The sequence below is a fragment of the Camelus ferus genome, chromosome 18, assembly GCF_009834535.1.
Source record: "Camelus ferus isolate YT-003-E chromosome 18, BCGSAC_Cfer_1.0, whole genome shotgun sequence".
Lineage (NCBI taxonomy): Eukaryota > Metazoa > Chordata > Mammalia > Artiodactyla > Camelidae > Camelus > Camelus ferus.
Genome location: NC_045713.1, coordinates 25,603,599 through 25,617,248, shown reverse-complemented (window position 1 = coordinate 25,617,248; position 13,650 = coordinate 25,603,599). Strand labels below are relative to the sequence as shown.

The 13,650-nt window shown below is 45.1% G+C and overlaps 1 protein-coding gene and 1 long non-coding RNA gene across 3 annotated transcripts in view; one reads left to right on the top strand and one right to left on the bottom strand.

Moving 5' to 3' along the window:
* C18H16orf72 (chromosome 18 C16orf72 homolog) overlaps positions 1–11,222 on the bottom strand; it is a 30,053-nt gene extending 18,831 nt beyond the window's left edge. Inside the window, exons 1-3 of one of the 2 annotated variants that reach the window (XM_032460744.1) lie at positions 10,605–11,222; positions 9,889–9,969; positions 667–942 (exon numbers count right to left, since the gene is read on the bottom strand). In XM_032460744.1, coding sequence (XP_032316635.1) covers positions 667–942; positions 9,889–9,969; positions 10,605–10,830 — 583 coding nt within the window. In that variant the 5' untranslated portion in view covers positions 10,831–11,222. The remainder of the gene's footprint in view (positions 1–666; positions 943–9,888; positions 9,970–10,604) is intronic. The other variant, XM_032460746.1, reaches the window with a different exon arrangement.
* Positions 11,223–11,241: 19 nt separating this feature from the next.
* On the top strand, positions 11,242–13,440 carry LOC116657580. The gene is made up of 2 exons (XR_004312741.1): positions 11,242–11,764; positions 11,849–13,440. It is a non-coding gene; the product is annotated as an uncharacterized LOC116657580 (long non-coding RNA).
* Positions 13,441–13,650: the final 210 nt, after the last annotated feature.

The following is a 13,650-nucleotide window of genomic DNA, read 5'->3' as shown; positions in this document are numbered from 1 at the left end:
TTAACTACTTACCCCAGGCTTCTCCAGTAATACTTAAACCTCTAAGCCAAGAATGCCTTTTAATGGCAGGTCTAGCCTGGGGAGATGGTGATGGGCCTGTCCTCTGACAATCCTGACTATCAAAGCAAGGACCTATGAAGTCAATTTTTCTTACATCTTTCCATTCCCTCTTGGGTCATCAACTCTCACCCTCTACAGGCACACTCAATAACCTAAGGTGTCAAAGGGAGTTCCCATGAGAACTAGCCCAAGCTACCTGCCTTACGTGCCTGTCACTGACAAGGCTCTCCAAGCAATTATAAATGCAATAGAATTCTTAAGACACAAGAACTTCCTCTTTGACTCAGAAGAGTAAGAAAACACGTACAATATAAGTGCAAAGCAATAAATTCTAATCAATGTTGCAAAAGATTCTGTTATTGTAACACCAATCAGCTCAAACTAACTTTCTAAAAACGTTTTTTTTAGGATGGGCTGGCTAACATTCAAAAATTGCCGATTTAAGTTCTTAGCTTACATTCTATTTAAACATTTCTAGAGCAAGTAATGACTATAAATAGACAAAAAAACAAGACAGTATATCTGGACCTAAACCTAAATGTGAAAATGGGTCCACAGGCACACTCTTAACCATTTTTCCAAAGAAATATGTTTAAACGGCTTTACCATGCAGAGCTATGGCTTCCCGGAAGGGTTGCAAATCAGTCTCTACAGATGAGCTAGTTTCCGTTGAAGTAGCTCGGTTAGGGGACACTACAGTCAGTCTTGGGGGAGCTCTAGAGTTTCGTGGTGGAGGAACTTTTCCACACAGGAAGCTGATCAAATCTTCTCTACGAATAGTTCTTCTGCGCTTTTTAACCCAAGCCAACACATCCTTATTGCGTCGCTGATAGCCAATCTGAATTCCAATATCAAAACTCCGCTGATGAGTATCCACGCTTTCTGTTAGAAGAGAATAAGAAAAAAGATACATGATGATCAGTAGAGCCAAGCTGCATTCTCTCTGAAAGAAAACCATTTTACAGGTTAACCAAAATGAGTATCATGAAGTATGGGCTAAGTCTATCAGTAATCTATTAAACTGAACTGTATTTGTATTTCATTCATGTTTGAAATGTTATACATGGCATCTAATCATAATGGTCTAAATTCAGTTAACACATCACATAGTTCTAGAGCTTCCACCTTGTTCCTTTTAAGGAAAGAAAAATTTCAGTAGATAAAAGGGACTACTTACTGTTAGCCAAATTACCACTTTATTAATGCTATTTCCTTAAAAAGTTCACTAGACTTAATCAAGTTAGCTTGTTTAATAATGCTAGGAGTGGGTAAATTATGAAGTGTTTACTGGTGCTATACTATACCCAGCTTCGCCTGAGAGAAAAGGTACACTGAGTACCTTGAGAGCCGTACTACTGTCCCCTCACTGCAAGTGAGGAAACAGGCACTGAGTAATTCTACCACAGAATTCAAGAGCTGGAATTTTTGTTCCAGAGTTTGTGGTTCTGAACCACTAAGGTATACCGCTATCTTTCAGAAAACAGTGAATTCTCATGAATTCTAAGTAAGAGCAACACACTGTTTATTGGTTGACTGAACAGTGCAAATCACTCAGGCGTGTTCACCTTCCATGGACCATGTCATTTTGGAGATGTACTCCTACTGACAAGTTCAGCACCAAGAACTGGGAACACTTTCAAAGTAACAGCAAACATTTTAAAAATAATAAGGGAAATTAATTCTGACTGATTACTTAACAAAACCAAACAGCATCATTTCCCTAGGTATGTTTTCATTCTGCTTCCAGCTCCCAACAGTTTTCTGTATTCATAACCACTCCCAAAAGACCCTGTCTTAAAATCTTTCAGACTGGTCTCTCAGTTTCCCTGTAGCTGTCCCCTTGACATACTGAACCGAGTTTTCAACAGAATGATGCCTGCCCTTTAAACTCTACATAATTTAAAAAAGTACTTGGAAATTTAAGTCACTGCAATTTATTTTTAGTTGAGCTGCTATGCTAGCAGAAGATCACCAGTGTATCTTCAATGGCATTAAAGAAGATGGTTCCTTTATCCCTGGACCTTTATAAAAGTACTAATTCTTTTTTTTAACAAGAATCATTCCTCTATAATTTTTCCTTGATTTTTGATTTTTTAATTCTTTGCTACATCTAAAGTAGACTCTGAAGGGAAGAACATAATGAAGAGCTGTGCCCCAGAAAGAAAAGACAATAATCCAGGTGTCACAGAAGCTCCCAAGCTGCATGAACCTGCATCATTAAAAAAGATGGCAAGAAGGCAGCACAAGCAGAACTGTATATAACAAGGCCTATCCCTTAGCAGATGATCAGTCCTTTCTGCTGAAAAATTAAAAAGAATGGAAGAAGTTGCCATGGGAGTGCTCTAAGAAATATTAAACTCCATTACAACTATGAGAAAGATTATTCTGATTTTAAAGATATACAAAAAGCAACTTGTAAATGATGAACGCCAATGTCTCACTACTAGAAGGGCCAAGTTACAATGTGAATCAATGTCTTCTGACTTCTCATTTCATCATAAACAAAGCAATCATGAACCTCATTTTAAAGATAAATAGCCTTTAAGAGGATAAACAGCACTTTCCCATCTCTTAAAGACTTAGATGAAGCCAGCCTTAGATAAGGGGTGGATAATCTCTAAAATGACCTTGTAAAGCTGTATCTAGACTGTAAGTGATTCTGATAGATCTGGAAGCATTTAAAGAGAAATCAAGTCAACTAAGCCCATCCCATGGGACCAGAGAAGGGAGGATAAACTAGTTACGAACCTACAAGCAACCAGGTTTCTAGAAACCTGCTCTACGTAAGAGAGTTGTTACAATCATGCTCTTCTTAACTAGAGAAGTTTCTGTTTCCAAACAGAATGACTCAGGAAATTTTATTTTTTGAGAACCAAATGGGGGTAGGCCTGGAACTGGAAGTATTAAAAGCTGAAAGCATGAAAGGGGTAAAAGAAACAAGTCTGAGGTAGGCATGGGTAGTGCAAACTAAGATGAAACAGGCATGTAAATGTACACCAGGCAAATGAGACAGTAAGTAAGAAAAATTGAACTTGATGCAAAACTCAAGAGCCAAAGTGAAGGGGCCACATGAGGTGTTTTAAAAAAACACCACCACACACACCCCAACCTGACAATCCCGGGAAGAAAGAGCTTTGCAAAGTTTTAACGTGTTTTGACTGAGGGCACAAGGAAATCCCAAATGCCAGATCTGCAAGGGCTGATGCTTTAATCAGAGCTGAACAAAGTTGGAACACTCAGTATTTGTAGTTTAGAAGGCAGTTATGTAATAAGCTGTGAATCTCTTTTTAAAATGTATGCAACTAACCAATCATTTTACCTCAAAAATTCTGCACAAGTCTCAACATCGGAACCAACCAAAAGCACACTAAAAATCAGGCATTTTGTGAACACACTTTTACAGACCAAGAGTAAAGGAGGAGAAAAGCAGATGTAACATTGAAAATTTCAGGTACACACTTCTGCACTGTCTGGGCATAGTTTGGTTTTATACCACTGACAACATATCCTGAAAGCCAAATCCAATTATTTTACCACTCAGATTAATCCAATCTCAATTATTTCCTTAAATAGAGAATCTTGTATCAACACTTAAAATAGCATTTAAAATAGTCCTTATTATATTTGTGTTTCTATGTGTCTCTTTTTGTATTTTTTGCTTTTGTTTTAAGGATATTTCATTATTTGATACATGAATACTCACAACTGTCAGATCTATATCGTTGTAGTTACTGTTCTTAAAGTGCCCCTCTTTGCTAACAGGTGCTTTTTGACTTGTGTTCAACATTATATGATACTATCATAAAAATTAAAATGTTTTAAAAGTAAAAAATAAAATTTACATAGAAAAATAAATAATAAAATAATAGTCCTTATGTTTAAGAACTTTAAAGAGTTACCTGGCTGAAAACAAAACCCTCCTATTATATCTTGAACTAAGTGAGAACTAAACGCTTCCTGGAGAGTCTTAGGAATAACTAGATTTTAATATGTACACAGGTTAATTTAGTGTCCAGTAGGATAATACACACACGTACACAAGGATGGCCTCCTGAAAGCTCTCAACCAAAAACTGCTCCGAATACACCTGAACCAACAACTAGACACCCAAATTCTAGAAGTACAGAGCACAGAAGCTGTGGGGACAGTCTTCTGTCCAATACTTTCACTGATGCCAAAGCCACTGTGGAAAAGGGCCATAAGCTTGAAGGTCAGGCAAAGCCCAAGGGCATCAAAATGTCAATCTAACCTTTAATCACAACACATTCATTTCCTTATTCAAGAAACAAACTGATTCACACAAATCACAGTAGACATCCTATGTTGCACATTGTTTTAAAAATGTTTTTATACAAGTAGCTAAAATTGAATTCAAGGGATTTCTAGAAGTCTCATTTTCCCACCGTTGGCAAGGGGCAGTGGGCAAAGAATCACACCGACTTCTGAGATGAAGACCAAAAGCAGAATTTTCTTACAGGAAATGCAGACACAACGAGGTTTCACTATTTAGTTTTTTGATACTCACATACCTTAAGTGAGCTAGCCAAAACAGATACCCCAATTTCACAAACAAGGAATTGGAACTGAGGCTCAAAGGGCCTTGTCCAAAGTTAGTAAGTGGCAAAGTTCCTTCTACAACACATTTCTTCCTCAACAAAAGAGAAGCCATCTCCCATTCTCCTTAAGAGGATCTACAAACCAGAAAATCACAGTTAAATCAAAGCACACTTCTAAGGAATACTAGTGACTATAAAACATTTGAACTCAGAATTAAATCTGCACTGACCAACTAGCCTGCTGTAGAAAAAAAAATATTTTCAGTGTTTCATTAGAAACAAGTATCTGAGTAATGGCCAAAATAAAACTATTTTTCAATTGTTTTGAGGAAATAATTTCTATGTATTTCCTATCGAAGTCGTATCCAAAAATAAACACTAACTTCTATCTAACTTATACGTGACTTAACCTTCACCTAGCACACACAAAGGATAGGAATCAGGGAAGAATCAGTGGCCACGGTTGCCTACATCCAGACCTTGTCCTCCCTTTCCTAAAGGTACTCCAAGTTTTTGTTTAGATAGCTTTCAGGAAAGCTTCCCCCGCAAGTTGTTCAAAAGGTGAAACTTGCGGTTTACTCCCAAATGAAATGTGTATATACCCAAACTGTGGCTTCGATACTAGTTCTGAGTAACCATGTGACCACCTCTGGCCAAGAGACAGGAAAAGTCATTTACTGGTAGTTCCTGGGAAAGAAGCTTCTGGGCTCTTCCAAGCTCGGGTGAGTGACCCTAGGATGTGAGGTGCCAACATACTGAAATTAGCCTTTCATGACTAAAGCTCACATATGCAGACGCAGGCGCACACACACCACACACACAGTGCAGAGCTGCAGAGCAGGGAGCCCTGAGCCACTAGACTCAGTCAGTCCCACCTTTAGGCTTCAAGTTAGAGAGCAGCCAATCCATGTCCACATCACTGAAGTCAGCATGATGTATATTTTCTGGTATTTGCAGCCAAAACATTCTTTTACAGAGAAGTTATACATAACAAAATAACTGTCTTCCATAAAACTTCACTAAGAATCTACAAATGCTATTAACGATGCTGTTTCCTAGAATAAGCCTAAGAATAAAGTAAGACTCAGGGTTTCTAACTGTAATCCATACTAGGGTGTTTTGAACAGTCTCAAAGCTCAGTAGTTTTTTTCCAGCAAGAAGAGTCACAAACCAACTCCAGAAAGCCAAAAGCAAGCTGAAATTTCACTATCTGCCTCCAGATAGAATATGCTTTCTTGGACAATTTGTTTATACACCAGTCACTCGTCCACAAGCTCTCCGTATGCTCAGCTCACTTTCGGTTTACATACAAGTAAGTCCAAGAAGGCCCCACTGAAGTGAGACAACGTATTATAAAGATTTGACATCAAGATGGCTCAAAGATAAGGACTTTTAAAGGTATTATACTGTTTTTCTCACCTGTTAATCCTATTTACATTTAGCCCTTTTAGGGAAAGACAAAGTACACACCAGAAAGATTATTCCAATACAAGAAAATAAAGACAAAATCTAAATGAGAATTTCATTTTAAAGCACTACTCATAGCCAGAAACATCATTTGAAAAATAGAACCTGACCTGCAACAGTCTATGCTTGAGGACTCACCACACGCCACACGAAGAGCTTGTACTCTAAGTTGTAGGTACTTTTTCCCACTTACAGTGGAGGAAATGAAGGCGCACAATGGTGAAATACTTTTGTTCCATTATCTGTCTCCAGAACCATACAGCTGAACAGTCTAAAATGTGAACTAGAGCAATCTCAAGAAGACTCCATGATAAAGATGTAGCCTGCCATCTGCAAGTACTGCTAGAGCAACAGGAGCAACAGTCACACTTGGGGCAAAAATGCCGTTCAAGGAGAAACCCAGAAACATCTTTAATAGGAAACAGTATCAAGAGGAACTCTAAACATAACGTGGTAAACTGGTACGCAAATAAAGTTTCAGACAGTTTTAAAATGTGGAGGCAAAGAAATGGAGCTCAACATAAAACAAAAGTCAAAGAAGAAAAATATTCCAAGGTTGAGAGAAATACCAGAGAAGTGGTGAGAAGTGGCTCCGCTGGGTGTGACCAGGTGCTGGCTCACAGGTGGATGCTGAAGAGCGAGAGCAGCAGTAGCACCTCTGGCTGACCACGAGGCTCCACAGGACAGCCCTGTCCTAGGACAGCCACCAGTGCAACCTCTCAACTGAGCAAGTACCCCGAACAGTAAAAGGAATTCAGAATTCGGTAAGAATATATTCCTAATGAGTCGTCAGGAGAGAAACTGAAACAGGTCACCCAAGGAAATGGGAGGTGGATTTAAGAAGCAAACACAGGCTTGAGCAAGCATTTCTCAAGTAAGCACCAACTTGGGCTAGGTTAAAACCACCTCAGTAACTTTTCACTCCCTTTAGTTGCAGATATCAAAAAATGTACTAAACCAGCAACACAGCATCACTGGATATTTAACAAACATTCCTTTTAGATTTACCCAAAGTGAAAACAAAATCAATCAGAATTTTTCTTCCCTTCCAAACAAGGATGCTAAATTGTGATCCAACTTATTATGTGGAATAGAAGAAACCATACATTCCAATTTGCCAAATTCTGTCCACACTGAGAACACAATCCACTCCCCTCCAAATACTTCCAGCCATATTCAACCAAACCAACTGAATTTTCAAGTTTTCAAAACCCCACAGGCAATCAAAAGGGGCCCTCTACTAGACTTTTATCTCAATTCTGACCTTCTCATGTGTTCATTTTAGGTGTTATCAAGAATCTGGTGAAAAAAAAAAAAGCCAACTTCTACTAGGCTGCGAAATGAGCCATTTTTAGCTTGCCAGATAAGTGCTTAATCATACAAAATACAAGAGCATTACCCACTTAACAGGGATCCTTCAAAATCTCCCCCCATGTAAATTACATTTGAATATTTAATCAGAACTGTGAACACTCAATTTACCACTACTCACTGCTGTATGCACTGTGATAAATTTATTGGTTCTATTTAAGGTACCCAATTATTCTTACAGCTGCATTCTTGTTCTCTAAAGACCACACCCTTAAAGAAGAATGTGAGGATCTGGAAAGCTTATCCACTTTCCCTGAATCAGTGAAGAATAGAATGATGTTGCTATCCTACCAAATTCCACAAACCACAATTAACCATTCCTAAGGTAAAAAGGGATGTACTTCATTTTACAGAAATAGGATACAAAATAAAACTAAGGCTAGATTAATAATCCAGCATTTCCAATAATGCAAGAACTTCATGTGATATTTATTTTGAAAGAAATTTAATGTCTTTAAGTTTTCTGAACAAAGAAAACTAGTACATTATAAAAAGCAATTTCAAACTAAGTAATCAAATTAGGGAATACTTCAGAGCTCACCTTCTGAGCACATCTTTTCATATGAAGAATTAGCACTAAAGAGAGCTGCCAGCTGTAGCCCTAAAAGAGATACTTTCCAAGAGCACACAAAAGCACCAAAAACTAAAAATCAGAGGCCATTCAGTTTTGTATGGCCTCATTGAAAAGCCTGAAGAGACACAGAAAAGACTAAAAATGTGTTACCTTCCCCTTAAAACAAAATAACTGCAAAAATAGTGAGCTGATAAACAGTGATACCTCCACAACAGAATGCTACTCAGCAAAAACAAACCAAAAACTCCATACAAAAAAGAAAACTATTTAATACCTGCAATGTGAACTCAAAGGATCAATCTCAGAAACATTACGGGAAGTGGAAAAGTCAGGCACAAAAGGCTACACACCATAAGGAAACATTACGGAAACTCGAAAACCATATATATAGCTATCAGGGGTGGGAGTGGGATGGCAAGGAATATATATTACATTTACCAACAATGCATGCTTGTCAAACTCAACCTGTACATCTTAAAAGGGTGATTTTACCTGTGTAAATTATACTTAAGAAAGCTGAGTTTCTTAAAAAAATGTTTCAGTATTATTTTAAAACTCCCTGTCTGGGTGAAACCAAAAGCCATTCCAAAAAGTGTTCAAAATTCTCTATCAGTAATGGACGTTAAAGTCAAAATTTAAGGAACTCAGATACATAAAAATCAAAGTTGACCACTAGGGCACCATTGAATCATGTTTCCCTTTTCTCAGTAAACCTACACTATCGGTTCCTCATTCCCTAAAATTAACGTTCTACTCACCAGTTTCAGTTACATCCTCAAATTACCATTCCAAAAAACTGCAGTCTACCCAAGAAATCCAAAATAAGGAACATTTTTTTTCTATTGAATGCTATCTTAATTTGCTCATTCTTACCCAGTAAGAATCTGGGAATCAAGTCCCTGCACAGCCTGTTTTAACCTATTTTGCTAATTTTAAAATGCACAAAGCTCGACTGCAGTTATCAGCCGGTTCTCGAGGTTTAGAAGCGTTTAATTACATTTTTAGTAAGATTAACACTCAAATTCAAATCCTTTTTCCACAAAAAACCTTGCCAGAAATCAAAACCAAATTTCCAAATCTTCAAAATGAGTAAAGCACAAAACCTATACCCATTGTTACTGAGAGTTTGATGGGCAAGAACATTTATTTACGGATCTTCACGTGGGGCAGGGGAATTAACTGCAGAGGCACTACCATCAAACACAAATCAACTCAAATTGATCAGATTTCCTACCAACAATGTACAGATGCGTAAGGTAGCTTTGAAGGCTTGTGTCCGACGGAGTTGCGAAGTAGCAGCATGTTAATATGCGCAGACTATTCCAATTAGCTAGTTTGCGACAGCAGTTAAATGCTAAGCCACTATGACGCTCGAAAATGCCTAATTCCAGAAAATCTTTTCTATGAGGCGCTTTTCCAGAAGCACCTCCTACCTCTCCGACTAGAGATACAAACTATTCTTTTCCCTGGGTGCCAGAGAAACACATTTCATCGTCTCCCTGATCTGGGCCTCTGAACCTCGGCACTACTGACGTTTGAGACATGGGTGTGGGGAGGCTGTCTAGGGCACCTCAGAATATTCAGCAGCCTCCTCTCACTCAAAAGAGCACCAGACATTGTCAAATGTCGCCGACAGATGAAGGGATCAAACACCTCCAGCTAAACATCAGTTATCTAGTTTTATAACACCCGGAATTCTCAAGTTGCGAGGTATTCAGTTAGCGGCTGGATTCAGGAAAAGGAAACACTACGGCGACCTGGGTCCAAGCAAAGGTGGCCGATGCACTCGGAACGCCGGGCTTACACCCTGACGCAGGCTGCCCTTCCCCTTAGTCGGCAATGCAGCAAGGTTATCTTTACCTTTGTAGAGATTGGTGACGGCGGTGGCTGCGTTTTGGAAGGGGACCCAGAGAGAAAGTCCTGGCTGCTGACACACTCGGTCTGAAAAACGACAAAAGGGGGCCGGGGGGGGGGGGGGGGAGAAAAAAGAAACACACAAAAACAGGGAGAGAAAGAAAAAGAAATGTTACTTGGGCGTCAATCACTCCGGAACGGCCATATTAGGTTTCGCCATTTTGTTCAAGGGTTTCGGGATCCCGCACTGGGTAGGAGGACGGCAGGAAGGGGGTCGCGGCGGGGTGGCCCGGTGACTCGCGGGGGTCGAGGGAGCAGCCGGGGGCCGAGCCGCGGCGGAGGGAGGCGCCTTCTCGCAGTCCCCGCCCCGAGGCCGGCTCCGGCACAATAGGGCCGGCCGGCCGCCTCCCTTCGCCATTTTGTGACCGGGGGCCCCTCCCCTACCCTCCCGGGCCCGGGGCGCCCCGCCGCCCGGCTGCAGGAGCGGGCGGCCCCCCCAAGCGGCCCCAAACGGGAGCGCCCCCACGCGGGCCCCCGGGCGCCTCCCGAGGGCCTGCCTCCCGCGGCGCCATCTTGCGGGGAGGGGGCGGCGGGGCTGCGGCGCTGCGGCCGGACCCCGCCAGCCGCCCCCAGCCAGTAGCCCCCGGGGCTCTCAGCCGACGGCTGGGCCCCAGGCGGCAGCGGGGGCGGCAGCGCAAAATGGCGGCGGCGGCGGCCCTCACCTTTGTAGAGCTGGGCCACGGCGGTGGCCGAGTTCTGGAAGAGGTGCCACAGCTTCTGCTGCTTGTGCTCGGGCTGCGCGGCGGCCGCCGCCTCCTCCTGCAGCTCCGGGGGCAGCTGCTCGTCCTGTTCAGCCTCGGCCAGGCACTGCCGCTCCCACTTGGAGAACCAGTGCTCGGGCCCGTGCTCCTGGATCTCGGCCTCGCCCTCCTCCTTCCGCTCCTCCATCCTCCGCGGCCTTCCGCGGCCTCGCCGCCGCCGCCGCCGCGTCCTCCTCAGGCGGGGCACCCGCTGGAGCGTCGTCGTCGAGCGGCCTAGAGGCGGGGCCCAGCGGCCGGCGACGGCTCCTCGCGGCGGCCCAGACCTCCTGCACCCCGACGGCCTGCGAGCCCCGTCCCGCGGCCCCGGGCTGCCCGGAACGACCCCCGCCCCGGGCCTCCCCACCCCCGAGCCCCGCCGAAGGTCGCCGCGGACCGAATGAACGCCGCCGCCCCTCGCCTCGCCGGCCTGAACTCGTCTACCGCCCCGCCATGCCGCCGCGGCCTCCCTAAGGCCGCCACCACAGACTGCCGAGCTCTCCGCGAAGCCCGGCCTGCGCCGACGAGCCCACCCCAACGACTGAGGAACGTCGCCGCCGCCGCCGCCGTCGACGCCTCTGCGGCTGCTGGTCCCCGCCCTCCCCCGCCCACATGCTGACTGGGGAAGCACCGCCCACTCGGCCCCGGCTTCCCTGCCCGGTTGGGGAGCGCCCGCTTCGAGGGCCCCCATTGGCCCGACCCGGCAGGTTCCGCTTGCGGGCCTCTGGACACAGCGCTGTGATTGGTTCGTCGGCCTGTCCGCCTGACGTAACCAATGGGCGGGGGAAAGGGAGTGAATGTCAGGAAGGATGAAGACGGGGAAGGAGGGGGAGGAGCTGACAGTCGTTGCGCCCGGGCCAGCCGAGGGAAAAAAAAAAAGACAAAGAAATGCGCCTGCGCACTTGCTTGCGGCCCCCAGCTGCGGGGCGAAGGGCGGGAGTCACGTGACCCGGTCTAGAGACCGCACCCCGCGGGGGCTTTTCCGGCGCTTACAGCCCCAGGGGACGCAAAATCGAGTTCAGCAACCGGGACGGAGGGGTGTGGTGGGTGGCAGCCTGCTACTCCAGCCCCGTGGGCTTCCAAAGGTAGGAGAGAAGTGGGGAAAGTGAATTAAACACCCAACTTGAGTCCAAGTTTGCAAAATGCCTTCTCCCATCTGTTTATTTCAGAGACCCATTTCTTAGATGGGCAAGTTGAGCCTTAGAGTCCAAAGAAAAACTTCCAAGTTGCTAGGCCAGCGGGCCCCTCCTCCAGCCTGCTCGGCGGCCAGTGCGCACGCGGCTCCGTACGCGTCACGCGTGGCGGGGGCGCTCCCGCCCGTCCCCTGCAGGCGTTCAGGCGTCCTTGGGAGACACCGCTTCTTGACAAACTGCAGCGGCCACCCAGGCGGACCGGGAAGCCGAGAATAAACCCAGGCAGGAGAGCGGGTGCCGAGGCCGGGCCTTGTCTACACTTTCAAGAAGTTGACGGCCCCCGCACCTGTCCCAAAAAGCACACTCCTGGGCCACGTGCGGCCGCCTTCGTCACGCGCCAGCCCCCGCCTCCTCCGGCCGGAATCCGCGTGGCCGCTCCAAGTGGGAGGCCCGGCTTCCAGGGAGAAAGTTCTGCGCCAACTTCTCGTTAACCCGCCGTGTGCAATCGCCTTGTCACCCTCGGCGAATCCGGGCTGCGCGCCTGCTGTGAGCCGGGCGCCGAGCTGCGGGCTGCGGTCACCCGGCCGGGGGCATACGCCGGGGTTCAAGGTCTGGGGAGGAAGCAGCCACGTAAAGGGGTGATGACCGCACAGAGGCAGAACTGGCTGTGTAGACTCACACGCTGGCGGCGGGGGCTTGAGCCACTCACTGTGGGGCTTGGAGAAGTCCGCCCTGCCAGAGCGAGCTTCTGCAGAGCAACTTGGCTCCAAAGCCATCACCTTTGGAATTAAATCTGACCTCCTCACTGCGGGCTACTAATTCCTGCAAGATCTGGCCCTGCCTGTTCTGTGTTCATCTGAAGGCCACCCTGCTTGCTTGTTCTGCCCAGCGACACTGGCCTTCTTTGAGACACCAAGTTCTTTTCTGCTTCAGGGCCTTTGCCCTTGCAGTTCCCTCTCTCTGGAATCTTCTCTTCGTTGTCACCATTCTTCAGGGCTCTGCTCAAATGGCCCAGAAGCAGAGACCCCCTTCTCAGACCAGCCCTGTTAAAGTACCACCCTCCACACTCTGTATTGATTGGTTTTATTTTTTCAAGCTTGTATCACTACCTGAAATGATTTATGTCTCCTCTCACCAAGAAGTACGTTCTTGGAGGACAGGGATTTGGGCAGTCTTGTTCCTGGTAGAATCTTAAAAAAAAAAAGTAGGAAGAAAGGGGGAAGGAGGCCATGGCAGAAAGGACATGCCATGGAAAAGTAGGGGTAATAGAAGAACCCCAAGTTCATTAGGCCAACCGGAGTGGGAGCCGGCAGCAGGCAGGGCACTTTGTCTACTCAGTATTAAAGGCACACAGACTAGGTTCTGTTTTATACAGGCACTACAAAAACAATTTATTGATTCTATAATATAAACAAAATTTTTTTTCAATAGGAAAAATTCTTCACTTATTTTTACAGCACAATAATTTGAGTCTTGACGTTTTCTGTGATAAGTGAGATTTTTCTGGGACCTATCAAGGTTTTAAATCACACACACACACAAGAAATGACTGGAGACCAGGCTACTGTTAGATGATTCTTTTTTTTTTTTTTCCATTCTAAATTGTCTTTTAAAAAACCTAAGCAACAGTATAACACATCCACACCTGGTAAGTGCTCACAGCCGACCTGCAAAAGCTGTGGAGTGAGGCTCACAAGTGGCCACTGTGAAATCCAGCGTGTGCCAAAGGCTGTTTCCCAGTGGTGAGAATCAGGGAGGGCTTCCTGAAGGAGGAAGCATTTTCCCTAGGCCCTGAAGCACAGGCAAGGCTCCCGGAAGGGAGAGGCCCCTCAGAGTGA